Raw genomic sequence first — 13,364 nt, forward strand, 5'->3', positions numbered from 1 at the left:
TCCAGTTCAGTTTCTGGTCAGTGGTAACCCCCAGAGTGTTGATAGTGGGGGATTCAGTGATGGTAATGCTATTGAACATCAACGGGCGATGGTTGGATTCCCTCCTGTTGGAGATGGTCATTGCCTGACACTTGTGTGGCGCAAATGTTACTTGCTACCTGTGAGCCCAAGCCTGGATATTGTCCAGGTTTTACTGCATTTGGGCATGGACTGCTTCAGTATCTGAGGAATTGCGAATAGTGCTGAGCATTGTGCAATCATCGGCGAACATCCCCACTTCTGACCTTATGGTGGAAAGAAGGTCATTGATGAAGCAGCTGAAGATGGTTGGGCCGAGGACACTACCCTGAGGAAATCCTGCGGTGATGTCCTGGAGCTGAGATGACTGACCTCCAACAACCACAACCACCTTCCTTTGTGCTAGGTATGACTCCAACCAGCAGAGAGTTTTCCCCCTGATTCCCATTGACTCCAGTTTTGCTAGGGCTCCTTGATACCACACTCGGTCAAATACAGCCTTGCTGTCAAGGGCAGTCACTCTCACCTCACCTCGGTAGTTCAGCTCATTGTCCATGTTTGAACCAAGTCTGTAATGAGGTCAAAAGCTGAGTGGCCCTGGTGGAACCCAAACTGAGCATCAGTGTGCAGGTTATTGCAAGTAAGTTCTGCTTGTTAGCACTGTTGATGACCCCTTCCATTACTTTACTGATGATGGAGAATAGACTGATGGGGCGGTAATGGCTGGGTTGGATTTGTCCTGCTTTTTGTGTACAGGGCATACCTGGACAATTTTCAACATAGTCGGCTCGATGCCCATGTTGTAGGTGTACTGGAACAGTGACCGCACTTCAAAAAGCTGTAAAACACTTTGGTATGTTCCTAATTTGTGAAAGGTGCTATAGAAATGCAAAAAATGTAGGAAACACAAGACAAGTTGCAGTCAGCAAGATCCCACAAACAGCAACGTGATAATCTGTTTTTGTGCTGTTGGTTGAGTTATAAATATTGGCTCAGGACACTGGGGAGAACATTTCACTTTTCTTTTTTCAAAATAGTGCCACAGGATCTTTTTCATTCACCCGAGAAATCAGGGGTCTCAATTTAACTTCTCATCTAAAAGACAGCACCTCTGATAATTCATTGGTCTTTCAGCACTGCACTTGAGAGTGTCAACATCGATCATGTGTTGAAATGTCTAGAGTGGAACTTGAACCAAAGCTTCTAACTGTGAGGTAATAGGGCAACCAACTGAGCTACAGCTGACACCAACAAGATCTGGAGAGTGGCAGATGATGATTACTCTTGTAAGCCAGGAACTTCACATAGCCCACTGAGGACCAAATCAATCCCAATCCCTATTCTGTTTCAACTTGGCTCAGTTTGGTAGTATATTCACCTCTGAGCTACAAGATCATGGGTTCCCGAAGCCCCACTCCAGGCACATAATCCAGACTGACATTTCAGTGCAGTACCAAGCGAATGCTTCATTGTCAAATGTGCTGTCTTTTGGGTGAGACGTTAAATTGAAGCCTCATCTTTGCTCCCGTGGCACTATTCAAAGAGCTGTGGAGTTTTCCCTGGTGCCCTGGCCAATATTTATCTATAAACCAGCACAAACAAAACAGACTGTCAAGTCATTTAGCTCACTTGTTCTATTTTTGGGACCATATGCACAAATTGGCTGCATGTTTATCTGTAAAGCAACAGCTATTACATTTCAAATTAGCTGTACAATGCTTTGAGACCTCCTGATGATGGGAAAGATGCGACATGAATGCAAGTTCTTTCTACGTTAGAAAATAAATGCTGAATAGGGAGGAAGGTGAAGGACTTACATTTAGCTAGTGCCTCATTAGACGTTGCAGAAATATTCCATAGTGCTTAATATATGACTAATTACTTTGCAGTGCAATGACTGTTGTTCAGTCAGCAAACATGGCTGCCACGATTGATACTCGAAATTCCACAAGCAAGTATGAAATGGGTGAAAGGCAAGAAGAATGAATTTGCATTTATAGAGCTGAAAGTGAGGTCTTGTGGTGCAGTGAGTAGTGTCCCTGCCTCTGAGCCAGAAGCTTCGAGTTCATGTTCCACTCCAGGACTTGATGGCCAAGGAAGGTGCATTCATAATGCGGCCAAACAGGTTGAAGATCCCGGAAATAAATGAGAAGATAATCTGTTCTTTCCAATGGTGTTGGTTGAGGATAAATATTGAAGGTCAGGTGACATTTAGCTGATTGTGCAATCAACCCAAGCCAAGGAGGTTATGTTAAACATGTAAAGAACACTGGAGCAGACTCAACTGGAACATTGCATCCAGTTTGGTGAGCCAGATACTAGGAAGGGAGTGAAGGCATTAGAGAGACTGCAGAAAAGTTTCACGAGAATGGTTCCAGAGACGAGGGACTTCCATTATGTGGATAGATTGAAGAAGTTGGGACTGTTCTCCTTGGAGAAGAGAAGGTTGAGAGGAGCTTTGATAGAGGTGTTCAAAATCATGAGGGATCTGGACAGAGTAGATAAAAAGATACTGTTCTCATTGGTGAAAGGATATGGTGATCAGATGTTGCGGTTTTGCCGAACAGTCCTGGATTTTCATTAAAGGTCCCAGTGTCCTGACAGCTTGCTCGATACAGCTCAGATGTCCTAGTTTGCAGCTTCTCCCTCTTTACATAAACCACATCAGAGATTTTCATCAGCACTTCACCATTTTGCACAGCATCAGTATCTCTTCTCCGCATCCTCTCCCTCCTTTTTACCCCACATCCCATTTACTGTCAGCAAACCCCAAAAAGCCCTCTTAGCCGTGCCCGCCAATTGGAATGCCACCCACTCACCAACCATTAAGCAGCTGCCCACATACGCAGAAATCCTTCTCATTGGCATCCAGACCTGGCGCAGGGGGCAAATTGTTTCCCCCCAAAATGGACTAGTTTTCAATGGGATGGCTTTTGGCTGCCCCTAGTTGGGGGCTGCCTCTCAGTATCCCCATTGGCCATTCCATCAGAATGCTTCAATTGGCCAATCAGAGATTTCATCGAGGAGGCATGTGGGGGAGAGCATGGGAGAGCCTTCGTTCAGTGTTTTTTAAAGAAAATGAGGCAGAAATGAAACAAAAGTGAGTGGTTCCTAACTGCTGTCTTCAGCAATTGGATCTCTTTAAGGTTGCCAACTCTGGCTAGACATGTTCTGGAGATGTCATCACATGACCTCCTACCTTCAACTGCCCCTACCCTAGACTCCTGCCATTCATCGCCCAACATGTGAATCATCACGGAGCCCCACCTTCCCAGGGCTTTTCAATGTGTCCCCGTTTTGACTTTTGAAAATATGGTCACCCTACGGAAAGATCAATGATGAGAGGACATAGATTTAAGGTAAAAACAAAATACTGCGGATGCTGGAAATCTGAAATAAGAACAGAAAATGCTGGAAAAACTCAGCAGGTCTAACAGCATCTGTGGAGAGAAAGACAGACCTAATGTTTTGAGTCCGTATGATTCTTCTTCAGGGCTAAAGAGAAGTAAAAATGTGATGAAACTTATACTGTTGAAGGGGAGTGGAGCAGGTGAAGCTGGGTAGAAGGCCAGTGATAGGTGGAGGCAAAGGAGAGATGTCATGAATAAAAGGACAAAGGGGTGTTAATAGTGGTGGTACTGGCTAAAGGAGGTGCTGATGGTGGCATTGAAGATAGGAAGCGGTATGTGATAATAGCCGGGCAAGGGTAAGCACTCTGGAAAGAATAACATGAACTAGTGACAGATGGCCCGAGTGGGGGTGGGGTGGAGGGAGGGGATGGTGGTGGGAAAAAAGATCGAAAATAGTATAAAAGGTGGGGATAAAACAATGAATAACAAAGAAAATAAATAAAATTAAAAATAAGTGGATAAAATATAAAACTTAAAAATTAATTTTGAAAAAAGAGCATTAAAAAGGGGTGAGGATGGAGGAGAGAGTTTATGGTCTGAAGTTGTTGAACTCAATGTTAAGTCCGGAAGGCTGTAAAGTGCCTAATCGGAAGATTAGTTTGTGTTGGGCTTCACTGGAACATTACAGCAGGCCAAGGACGGACATGTGGGCATGAGAGCAGGGTGGTGTGTTGAAATGGCAAGCGACAGAAAGGTCTGGGTCATGCTTGCGGACAGACCGAAGGTGTTCTGCAAAGCAGTCACCCAGTCTGCGTTTGGTGTCTCCAATGTAGAGAAGACCGCATTGGGAGCAGCGAATGCCTCCTTCAATTTGGTCTACTGCATTCGCTGTTCTCAATGCGGTTTCCTCTACATTGAAGAAAACAAATGCAAGTGGAACATTGTCATTTATTGCGGGGGGATGGAATATAAAAGTAGGGATATTTTGCTACAGTTGTACAGGGCATTGGTGAGACCACATCTGGAGAACTGTGTACAGTTTTAGTCTCTTTATTTAAGAAAGGATATAAATGTGTTGGAAAGAGGTTAGAGAAGATTCACTCGACTGACATCTGGGATTTTGTGGGGTGGTGTTCGCAAGCATGACCCAGACCTTCCTGTCGCTTGCCATTTCAACACACCATCCTGCTCTCATGCCCACATGTCCGTCTTTGGCCTGCTGCATTGTTCCGGTGAAAACCAACGCAAACTGGAGGAACAGCACCTCATCTTCTGATTAGGCACTTTACAGCTTTCCGAGCTTAACATTGAGTTCGACAACTTCAGACCATGAACTCTCTTCTCCACCCTTGCCCCTTATTTAAATATTAATTTTTATTTTTAAAATTTTATCCACTTTTTATTTATTTTCATTTTTACTTGTGATTTTATCTCCACATTTTATCCTATTTTCGATCTTTTTTCCCACCACCATCCCCTCCCCACATCCCCCACCCCCACTAGGGCCATCTGTCACTTCTTCATGTTGTTCTTTCCAGAGTGGTTACTCTTGCCCGGCTATTATCACATTCTTATTTCTATCCTTAATGCCACCATCAGCACCTCCTTTAGCCAGTACCACCACCATTAACACCCCTATGTCCTTTTGTTCATGGCATCTTTGTCAGTCTCTCCTTTGCCTCCACCTATCGCTGACCTTCTATCCAGCTTCACCTGCTCCATCCCACCTTAAACAGTATAAATTTCATCACATTTTTACTTCTCTTTAGCCCTGAAGAAGAGTCATACGGACTCGAAACGTTAACTCTGCCTTTCTCTCCACAGCTGCTGTCAGACCTGCTGAGTTTTTCCAGCATTTTCTAGATTTAAGGTAATTGGCTAAAGAAGTTATGGAGACCTGAGGAAAAACTTTTTAACACAGCGAGTGGTTACGACCTGGAATGCGCTGCCTGAGAGTGTGGTGGAGGCAGCTTCAATTGAGGCTTTCAAGAGGGAATTGGATAATCATCTGAGAAGGAAGAATGTTAAGGGTTGTGGGGAGAAGGAATTGGAGTGGCAGTAGGTAAATTGCTCCTGTTGAAAGCCAGCACTGAAACGTCGGGTTAAATGGCCTCCTGCGTTGCACACAGGACTGAGGAACCAGGAGGAGGCCATTCAGCCCTTTAAGCCTGCTCTCTCATGCTATGATCAATACCGGAAGTTAGATGTGCTGCCTTTTGTGGGGGGGAAACAGGAAGTTGGGCGGGACCGGAAGTCGGACAGAACCGGAAGTGCCGGGTCAGCTGACAGCCCCGGCTGCGTGCGCCACTTCCTGTTAGACGGCCGTCGCTTGGAGCCGCCGCGTCGCCCGATTCCCGTTAGGCCGCAGCTCAGCTCCGGCCATGGACGAGACCAGCCCGCTCCGCTCGCCGCTCCAGCCGCCTCCCGACACCTACTTCTCCACAGCCGCCGTGCTGCCTCCGTCCCCGGCCACCGCCTCAGGCTCCGGCTTTGGGGCTCGTTGCCCGGCCGGCCTGGCTCCGGGAGCCGGGGTGAGGGTGCTGGGCCCGGCCTCCGCCTCGGCCTCTCCCCCCGGCTCCCCCGGCTCCGGCCGCGAGCGGCAGCCCCTCCTGGGCCCGCGGTCCCTCAATGACTTCCCGGAGGAGCCCGAGTTCGCCGAGGTGATGCGGCGGGCCGAGCAGGCCCAGGAGCAGGGCATCCAGCCGCAGAGAATCAGCCAGGGCTCGAGTGGCAGCTACTTCATCCCGGACCCGGCAGGGGTGAGTACCCGGGGAGGGAGCAGGTTACGGTGACATGAGGGGAGGGAGTGATGAGGGGGCTAACGGGAGAAGAGGGAGTACCTGTTTGGGGGGGGAGGGGGGAATATCACCTGAGGTACAATGGGGGGTGGGGGGGTGGGGGGTGGAATATCACCTGAGGTACAATGGGGGGTGGGGGGGTGGGGGGTGGAATATCACCTGAGGTACAATGGGGACTGGGGCAGGCACCATTGGGACGAGGAGCAGAGAGGTAATAAGGACTGAGGTTACAGGCAGGTAGGGCAGGGTAATGGGTAAAAGCGACAGAGAATAAGGAGAGGAGCCATGATGGGAAGAGGGACAGACATGAGATATTGAACCCCAGAGTGTGTGAATCCAAAGGGAATCTATCATCGGTGATAAGTGTTAACACTGGACTCAGGATTAATGGATACTGCATTGTGGGGGTTGTATAACAGGCAGCGTTACTACACAAAGCTGGACCAGTGGCGTTAGGGAAAGAGTAAGCTGGGCTTCAGAGGCAGAAAGCTGTATGCAAGGTGTACACAGGATGATTGTGCCTGAACTCCACTGGTTGGAGCGCAGCTAATCTATGTCAGTATTGTGATTAGGCTGCCCTGAGCTCATCGGCAATTCTATCATTTCACTTTTGGTGTGTTTATTTACCCCATGGTGCGAGTACCTGCCCTGAACTGTTGTGATTCCACGTGCTTCAAATTGGTGGAAAAATGTAGTGCAGATGGATGTTGAAGTAGACCAAGTCCAAGTGCTTCAAGACATAAGCTTTTGGGCAGAGTTGGTTATTTACATGTCTATGTATAGCACAAAACCCTGGGGAGTGTATGTGTGTGTGAGCGCTTAACCTCGGACCTATGCATGTCCAATCCTTCTCCGTTTTTGATGTACATAACTGAGTTTGGGGAGTGCTCATCTGCATCTAAATAACACATTTCCGTGGGTCTTGCAATGTGTATGTGTGCTGCTCAAATAGGAGTTGTGTTCACAACTGCATGTAGCATTAGAAATAAATGAATTAAAGAGAAAAGTCACACTTAATAATTAAAAACTCAATTACAGCAATAGCAGCAGGAAAAGATTTCAGTGAAAGCGAACAGGTAAGGAAAATACTGGGCAGAGGTTGGGAGTGCCTACAGCTTAGTCATATAGTGGGTGGATGTATAAAGATAAACAGGTGTATCCGGGAAATGTGGCAGAAACCAGGGTTACATCCATAATCAGATTGTTAATGAGGAATGAGCTGGAATTAGTTAACAATCTGTGAAGGAGCATATGATTTATGATTTTTAATGTTTGTTCTGAATTCCCCCAGAGGAAGTAATGTTTCAAAAGAGAGAAGCTAATGTTTTAAACACATAATCGGATGTGTTTTAGCCCTGAACTTTAAAACCTTGAGGAAATACAAACTAAGTTTACACAGTCTGCCCTTAAGAGGGAGAAGATAGTCACAAACCAATATTTTTAATTTGAATTACACAAATATCAAAAGGATTAAAATAAGTTGCCTGCAGTAAACTGGATTCAGCAATTGGGTGAACAAATGAATCAAGGGCATTTATATAGATTCTTCCGCACCCTCAGGGTATCCCAAAGTGCAGTACTTTTACAGTGTAGTCACTGATATAACCCCAGGAAAACAATGGGAAGTATTCAAAGTAATTGGTTTGATGCAAAACCTTTGTTTCACTAAAATACAAAAGCTTTACTTGTGCAGTTAAGCAACTATGGTCATGGTCACTGGGCATGCTATAAAAAGCAACAGAGGAACACAAAAAATATTAATAAAACTTAATAGCAGTCTTGTTGAAAGCAAAGCATGTCAAAACTAGGAGTCCGAAATAGTCAAAGGGACATGGACAGACTGCACAAAACTGCCATTGTGGGGAAAGTGCGAGGCCATGACTGTGGACCTAAGGCAAACAAATTGGAATACCTTAATGGTGAGTGACTAGGCGCTGTGAAGGAACAAAGGGTTCGGAGTGTCCATAGACAGCGCTAAAAGCTAGTGAACGTGTACAAAAAGTAATCAAAAAGGCCAATGGAATGTTGGCTTTTACCCCAAGCGTACTGGAATATAAAGGAAATGAAATTGTACTTTAATAGTACAGAGTTTTAGTCTGACCCCATCTGGAGTAACTATTCAGTTCTGAGTACTACACCTCAGGAAGGATTTGTCAGCTATGGCAGGGTAGAGCCCAGATTCACCAGAATGATTCTGGGGCTTACAGTGTTAAATTGAGGGCAGGTTGCATAAATTTGGCTTGTATTACCTCAAGGTTAGAAGGGTGAGGGCTGATTTGATCGAGGTATTTAAAATAATAACTTCTCTCTATCTGTTCCTTCAACACACTTGCATCTGGGTGAATACAGAATAAGGGGAAGCTAGACTGTTGGAGGAAATCAGGAAGAAGTACTTCCCACAGAGGGTAATGGAAGTCCCTCGAAAGGATGTGGGGTGAGGGTGAATTAAAATTTTCAAGACTGAGGTTGAAAGATTTTTATTAAGGATATCAAGGGATATGATCAAAGGTAGATAAATAGATCAACCGTGAGTTAATTGAGTGATAGAAAGGGCTCAAGTGGTTAGTGGACCGCTCCATGTTCCTGTTGAAACCAAAATGTTTCTAAGTGAATTGCTAGATGCAGCAACCATTGCAAGCTTCCCCATTTATGACGACTCAACCTAAAATCTCGGAATTGCTTACAGTTAAAATGGGAAAGAAACATTGGTTAAAATGTGTCTAAGCTTGACTCTGATGAAGTGGGCTAAGGTTTAACAATTTTGTGTGAATCTCATTGTGCAATAATCTTTTCCCAGAGCAGTAGACGTTCCACTGATGGCTCAGTGAGTGCTGAGGCCCACACATAAGATTCCAGGTTTATTCCTGGGCAGTTGCGTGTCAGCTGAGCCTCAGCAGTGTTAGGAGCTCTACAGATGGCAGTAATGCTTGAATCAGGGAAATTAATTTGGCTCCCTGCTCGAGATCACTACTCAGCAAACTCAGGCTGGAAGTGCATGTGTGTGTGGGGCCTTTAGGTGAGACTTTGGGTAGCTGAGCTAAAGCAAGAGCAACTTGCATTTCTGCAGCATCTTTCATAGCCGTGAGACATTTCAAAGCGCTTCACAACCAACAAAGTACCTTGAAGTGTAATCACTGTTATAATGTAAGAAACGTGGCAATTTACGCATAGCAAGCTCCTGCAAACAGCTGTTTTGCTGACGAACTATTCAAAAGCTTTGCTTTTGCACTTTGATTTTAGGAGCTCATGGAATAGATTACAGTCCTGTTATCACTATTTGTTACCCATCTTTCTGTTACATTGTTTATCAGGATTTTCAGCATTTATACACGCTAGGGAGCTTGGGTAATCCGAAGTACAGTTGAGCTCTTGCTCAAGAGCAGTGTCCGTGGCTGCATTCCCCATGTGGTTTTGGTGAAATTTCTGTCCCAAGGCGCATAGAAACTCAATGATACTTTTCATTCTTCATGTGCAAACTGAGTGCCTTTGACAGTTGAAGGCACCTCAGTCAACCCTTTGCTTGCCTGATGTCCCTTGCGAGCACACTTGCAACAGGGTCATTGTCACGATCTGCTCTCTTTCATTCCTCCCCTAGCCCCAGTTTTCTGGCCCAGTTACTAGGCTGATTGGATTAACCATACTGTTGAGATCTGTTAAGTAGCACACAGCAAGTATTGTGGATGGGAAGAATCTTTAGCTCAGCACTACCCTATACAGTACACCATAGATACTGTTTTTTAATGAGTGTCTCATGTCTCATTAAATTAAAGTGGTGCAGTATTTATTTTAGACTTCGGGATGGATTAAATCAGTCACAGTCATGAGCTGTGTTATATAACTATGGCTGTACAATGTTGATCTGTCATTCCAATTTTTACATCGTGATCTTCATTTTTTGATTTTTTTGTATGTTCTAATGATAATGGCTATTTTTTCCCAATATGTTGACCAATAATCATTGAGTATTGTGGTGCAGATTAATCGTACCTGCAATTTAAGCAGGGTTAATAGGACAGTGATTGGTAGTGTAACACTAGCTCATCATCTCCTACACTTCCTCCTTAGCATAATGGCAGTGAAATCGGCTAATGCAGCACTGAATCATTGCATCTTCTCATTTGGCTCCTTTAAGTTGGTTTCAGGCATATCCAGAAGGAGGCTAAAGAGATATTTTCATGCCAAACATCTTTAGAGTAGAGACTATGCTGCAAGTTGACATTGAAGTGAAGTCGGTGTCCACGCCTAGAGAATTAGGAAAACATGGAGGGGTCATTTGATAATGATCAAAAGGCTTATTTCACATTGACTTGTGTCATGGCCAAGGGCTGAATTGAGGTTGTTTTCCAATCAGCCATTTCAGATACAATGTAAAAATACAAAAAAAATGAGAAAAGAGTAAAATAATGTCCTGATCATTAAATTAAGGTCTTTATGTTATCAGGGTTCAAAGTCTAACAGTCATTAGAGTTTATTCATTGTGCGGATGAGATATGGCATTGGACTAAAGCTAATTCAGTTAGTAGTTTTGAACTCTGTAGTTAATAACCACTATAAATGAAAAGTGGAAGAAAAATATGAAAGGATATGGAGATGAGAAAGGAAATGGGATTAGATTAAAGAGCTCCAGTATGTAGCTAGTTCCAGCAGAAATTTGATGGGCTGAATGGCTTCCTTCTGTGTTGAAGAAGGAGGCACAAGCAATTTGTAGTCATGGCCCACAGCTAGTTGAGATTGCAGTGCTGGTATCTGGTTTAACGTTTTCCCTGCTCACTCTTTGATCGCATAAGAATCAGTCAGATACAACAATGTCGACTCTCTGGACAGTTCACGGTGCCCTCGCTCAAAGACTTATACTTGAAACAATTTTATTGATCAACTTGGACACTATTGACCATGAAGGGATGTTATTGCTGACATGTATAAAAGGCAAAAGACAAGTCCAGAAATGTCCCAGGTTCCATAATTGCTGTGGACTGAGTGTCATCTGGGTCTGTTGTTAATCACAACATCCTGGGGGGTGTTGCGGGGAAAGAAAGGTTCAGCAAGTTCCTGCTGCTGCCGGGTGATTGCGTGTTGGGTGAGACCAGAATCTGGCTTGTTGCAATAACGAGCTAGTGATTAGTCCTATTGCACCTGCTTTTTCCCTTCAGCCCTGCAAAATTTTCTTTTTCAAGTACATATTTAATCCCCTTTTGAAAATTACTATTGAATTGACTTTCATAGCTCTTTAATTGTTGCAACTAAGCCAGATCCTACCTTTAAATTACATAATATTGGAGCCAATGAATAACTTGGATTGAAGGTTATAATGATGAATGTAGACTATGGGATTATCTAACTGCATGGCTTGTCAGCTGAATATTTTTCTGTGCATTTCATGGCTGTAAAGTAGCTATTCCCCTGTGGCTAATTCTTTCCAGTTTTATTTTACTCTCCATCCCTCCCTTTCACGAGCCCACCAGAGCCAAACTTCCTCCAAGGTTCCTCCCTACCCTAACCATGAAATCGCATCTTTCTCTAGTTTATCTCCTATCACCCCTCATGCCCTCTCTGAGCTCATCTTGTCTAAAAACCACCTTGACCCTATTCCTACTAAACTACTGACAAACTTGCTCCCATGTTATCTGATACGGTTAACAGTTTTCTCTCTCGTGTACTGTCCCCCTCTCCTCAAAAAGCAATCGCTGACCACTCTTTCTTTGCACCCCACCACCCATCTTCAACCTCCCTTGCCTTCAAGCCCTTGAACGTGTTGTTGCTTCCTAAATCCATGCCCATTTTTCCCAGAACTCCATGTTTGAATCCCTGCAATCAGGTTTCCGCCCTTGCCATGGCATGGAAACAGCTCTTATCAACATCACAAATGGAAGGTAAACTTTCCTTCCTCGTGCTTCATGACCTGTCTGCAGCTTTTATCATGGTTGACCATACCCCCCTCTCTAATGCCTCTCCACTGGGTGGGACTTGCTTGGCTTCGTTCTTATCTATCTAGCTATAACCAGAGAATCACCTGAAATGACTTCTCTTTCTGATCTCGTATCATTACCCCTGGAGTCCCCCAAGTATCTATCCCTGACTACCTCCTATTTCTCATCTACATGCTGCCCCTCAGCAACAGCAGCATTTTCCACATATATGCCAATGACACCCAACTCCACCTCACAATCACCTCCCTCATCCCCTCCAATGTCTCTATATCCAGTACTGGGTGAGCAGAAATTTTCCCCAATGTATAATTTACCCCTCTTCCTTTTCCTGAGGCTAAACTAAAATCTTTGTAACCTTGGTGTTGTATTTGACCCCGAGATGTATTTCTGACCACATATCTGTAGCATCACTGAACACTTATTTTCACCTCTAACATCACCTGACTCCACCCTTATCTCAGTGTATGTGCAGCTGAAACCCTCATCCCTGTCTTTGTTATCTCAAGACTTGACTATACCAATGTTCTCCAGGCTGGGCTTTCACTTACTAACCTCATCCAAAACTCTGTTGCCTTTGTCCTAACTTGTACCAAGTCCATGTTTACCCATCACCCCTGGGTTCACTGATCTACATTGGTCCTGGTTAATCAACATTTTGATTTTAAAATTTTCATTCATGTTTTCAAATCCATCTATGACCTTGCCCCTCCTTATCCTTCAGAGCTACACCCCTCCATGACCTCTGCGCTCCTCCAATTTTGATCTCTTGTGCATTCCCAAATTTTAATTGCTCCACATGGCTGGACCTGCCTTCAGCTGCCAGGACTTTGAGTTTGAGAATTATGTTCCTAAACTTCTGCACTGCTCTCCTTGAGTATCCCTCTTTGAGATGCTGCCCTTATCACCAAGCTTTTGGTCTCCTGCCCTAATATCTCCTTATGTGGCTTGGTGTCATATTTTGTTTGATAACATTTCTGTGAAGCATGTTGGGACGTCTTACTTTGTTATGGGCGCTATAAGAACATAGGAACAGGAGTGGACCATTCGGCCCCTCGAGCCTGCTCTGCCATTCAATAAGATCATGGCTGATCTTGTGTTTCGATTTCCATATTCCCATCTAACCGCGATAACCTTAGAGTCCCTTGCCTAACAAGAATCCATCTATCTCTGCCTTAAAAATATTCAATGACCCCGCATCCACCACCTTCTGAGGCGGAGAATTCCAAAGTTGCACAACTTTCTGAGAGAAAAAATATCTCGTCATCTCTGTC

General features: G+C 44.5%; 1 protein-coding gene and 1 long non-coding RNA gene across 3 annotated transcripts in view; one reads left to right on the top strand and one right to left on the bottom strand.

Annotated features, from left to right (window-relative positions):
* The window catches only part of LOC144694527 (uncharacterized), a 59,107-nt gene that overhangs the window by 44,274 nt on the left and 1,469 nt on the right, over nucleotides 1-13,364 (bottom strand). The window lies entirely within an intron of this gene.
* The window catches only part of pi4k2a (phosphatidylinositol 4-kinase type 2 alpha), a 55,962-nt gene continuing 48,291 nt past the window's right edge, over nucleotides 5,694-13,364 (top strand). For both annotated transcript variants that reach the window (XM_078565051.1, XM_078565052.1), the window contains exon 1: nucleotides 5,694-6,127. In XM_078565051.1, coding sequence (XP_078421177.1) covers nucleotides 5,750-6,127 — 378 coding nt within the window. In that variant the 5' untranslated portion in view covers nucleotides 5,694-5,749. The remainder of the gene's footprint in view (nucleotides 6,128-13,364) is intronic.

This window comes from Cetorhinus maximus, chromosome 20 (genome assembly GCF_964194155.1).
Source record: "Cetorhinus maximus chromosome 20, sCetMax3.hap1.1, whole genome shotgun sequence".
Lineage (NCBI taxonomy): Eukaryota > Metazoa > Chordata > Chondrichthyes > Lamniformes > Cetorhinidae > Cetorhinus > Cetorhinus maximus.